This window comes from Papilio polytes, unplaced genomic scaffold (genome assembly GCF_000836215.1).
Source record: "Papilio polytes unplaced genomic scaffold, Ppol_1.0 DF823935.1, whole genome shotgun sequence".
Lineage (NCBI taxonomy): Eukaryota > Metazoa > Arthropoda > Insecta > Lepidoptera > Papilionidae > Papilio > Papilio polytes.
This window is the reverse complement of record NW_013525269.1, coordinates 2,252,167-2,255,326: the sequence shown is the minus strand read 5'-3', so window position 1 is coordinate 2,255,326 and position 3,160 is coordinate 2,252,167. Positions and strand designations below refer to the sequence as shown.

The window sequence follows — 3,160 nt, the reverse complement described above, 5'->3', positions numbered from 1 at the left end:
AACTCGGTGGCTAAACCAGGTCCATAGCCGAGTCCGTATTCACCAGCCCAACCACCTGCGTAGCCCAGACCAAGGCCGGCTCCCAGGCACTCGCTGTATACATTCTGTTAAAATCACAAAACGTTTTAAAACTCCTCTATTTATTTGCACGTACATATATAAAATTATTCAACTACGCCTTACATGAAATTCCAGTAACTAGTTTCATTTAGGCTGAAAGTATTTATAATGAAAGTATAAATTTATGATACCTGGATCAAGCAAGCTTGAATGCAGAGGAGCAAAAAGGCGAAAGGAGACATGTTGTAGATTTTCTTTTTGACTGAATGCTTTGTCAAAAAAAAAGTGTCTTTTATATATTTACTCTTACTTATTAAAACAATTTCTTCATACATAAGAAAACGTGAGGCAGTGATCCATTCAGTCACGAAATCACGATTGTTAGAGAAATGTACATGAAACACGTTGGAAAACACCTTACGCATTTTTTACATTCATGACTATTATGTGTTTTATCGCAAAAATGCATTTAACACGTAGAGGCGTAGCAAGTAAAAAAATGCCTCAACAAAGGTTAGCACAACCTTTAAAGTTTCAAAATAAGCACTATAAATACCAAAGGATCTCATTGATGTTCACACTTGTTTCTCATAAGTACAATCAATATGTCTGCCAAAACAATCGTTCTTTTCTGCGCCCAAGCTCTCTTGATCCAGGTAAGTTATGAAAATAATTAAGTCAAAACGAAGACGTATAACAAAGTGCTGATAGTAACGAAATGATATCTAATTTTTAATTTCGATTTATTTAGACAATCTCCGCATACTGCGGCGCTGGCTTGGGTCTCGAAGCTCCTTTGATGGCCGCTGCTCCCTTCGCTGCCGGTCCCTGGGGTGGCTATGGAGCCGGATGCGGATGCGGTCTGGCCGCCGTCCCAACATCCAGCGGTGGTGGATTCCCCACCTCCAGTGCTTCCCCCATCCCACCCGTCGGTTTGTCCGTTCTGTCTGAGAACGAGATCGGAGGCATCTTAGCCGTCGGCGGTGAACTTCCTTTCCTGGGTACCGTCGGTCTGGAGGGTGCGCTGCCTACCGCTGGCGCTGGTGCCGTCTCTTACGGCTGCGGCAACGGTGCCGTGGGCATGGTGAGCGAAGACATCGCAGGTGCCGCTTGGGGCTACCCCGCTGCCGCTGGTTGGGGCTACGGACCCGGTCTCGCTGCTGGTATCGGCTACGGTCCCGCTATCGCTGGACGTGCCTTTGGTGGATGTGGTTGTGGAATCTACTAAGAAATATCTCATTAACAACGTCATCTGAAAATATACAATTTTTAAATTCGATTTTGTTTTTAATTGTTCACGGTTGGGAAATATTTTTATAGTAAATGTAATAATTCAGTTTCTTGTGTTTTAAGAAAATCTAAGCGGTTGCGAAATCATATTGTAGCAATTCAGCTACACTTGAGAAGTAGCTTGAGAAAAAGCATAGAATGTTTAAGCATTCCCCCCCTCCCCTGAAATATAACACATATATAACCCTAAGAGGTAGCAGGTGTCCAAGTGTGTAAATTCGAAAACTACTTTTGAGTTTTGTACATTCGCGCCGACAATAATTAATATTATGATGAACTCCATATGCAAGCAGAGCCTTTTATTATTCTTTACAAGTATAAAAGAATTTTGTTTTTTAATTATAGATTGAATTAAAAAAAAAGTCTAATTCTGAAAGTACAGATGACATTAATTTAATTTTTTGCAAAATATATTTTTTTTCATAAATGTACTCTTGGACACCTTTAACTTCTAGGGGTTAAAGTTCTCAGGAAATAGATGCAGTTAAGAGAATTTAAATATTTATATATTTGGAAAGGTTTGTCGAGGTTTTGTGTTGGTTTGGTAGTATATAAAAAATACATGTTCTAATAAATATTTATAATTGTTAAATTCAAATGATTTCATGAAAAGAACACTGCAAATATTGTACTTTTTTTTATTTCTGATACTGCTTTCAATTGTATTTTACCACATTGTTAGTCAAATCCTATATGTTAGTATACATATTTAGAGGATAGTAAAAATGTAGTAATTATTAACTATTAATCAGTGGTGGCCATCTTGCTCAGTTCGTCCAGCATTTCGTTTGATTTCTATGTTGGAGTAGTGGTACAAAATTATGTATAATCTGCTTTGCATCCTTTGCCAATCTACACTATATTATATAATAATAAAGCGTAAAAACACACTTTTTTGTTGCCTAAGATGTCAGCAATTACAGCATATTTTTGAATAATTCTTTTTTTAATAAAAAGCCCTAAACTTACGTCACGCTTTAGGCTATATATTTTCACGCCATTAACCTTATGGTCTAAATACTTTAGATAAAAACCCTAAGGTCGGAAAGAGACCATGTTGGTGCCAACATCAAGGAAGCAAGATTGTCAAGGCTTGTCATGTCATGTCATTTTGACATTTGCTATTGATAATTGGACAAATTTAATCAATAACATAAAATTTTCATAATTACATGAGGATGATGCCGCACGGGAACAGCTATCAATGATAAACAACGCGGCTATAGTTGCCGATGTTCATCAATGGTCACTTCGATGTTTTAACGCATTGGGAGGAGGTTCCTGACTCTGCAGTCCATGTTTTTGTGTAGTTTTTTTTATTTTATTTTTATAAAAATCATGTAAAACATGTTTTATACACAATAAGAAATAAAGATATATGTAATATATATTATATCGATGTATAAACCTGTTCATCTCGCTGAAAAAATACTTTTTTAAAAACTCTACCGCAATGTGCTCTTAAGAGATGGTAATTCACAATAATATTAAGTAAGTAACATAATTTGGTTATTTATAACTCAAATTGAAATACCAAATTAATTCTAACTGTTTTGCAATATTATGAAGTTATTTTAAAAATGCACTTAGTCTCATCTCGAATGACTGTAGTCAAATCTAGACTTTTCGAATATAATGTGTATTTGATACATGTATATAAGTCGCGCGATTAGTAAGTTAAATAATAATAAAAATTTATCGCAATGATTTGTAGTTTTTATTATAGACAGATTCCAATAGTCATAGTTTGTTTTTAGTACAGGTAACCGGCGTTGTAAGCGCCGTTGCAGCCGCAGCCTCCAGCGCAGCT

At 36.3% G+C, this 3,160-nt stretch overlaps 1 protein-coding gene across 1 annotated transcript; it reads left to right on the top strand.

Moving 5' to 3' along the window:
* The first annotated feature begins 665 nt into the window (after window positions 1–665).
* Window positions 666–1,288, top strand: LOC106101807 (chorion class B protein PC10-like). Its single transcript, XM_013281144.1, has 2 exons — window positions 666–716; window positions 812–1,288. Exons 1-2 carry the CDS (start codon window positions 666–668, stop codon window positions 1,286–1,288), a joined length of 528 nt encoding a protein of 175 aa, XP_013136598.1.
* Window positions 1,289–3,160: the final 1,872 nt, after the last annotated feature.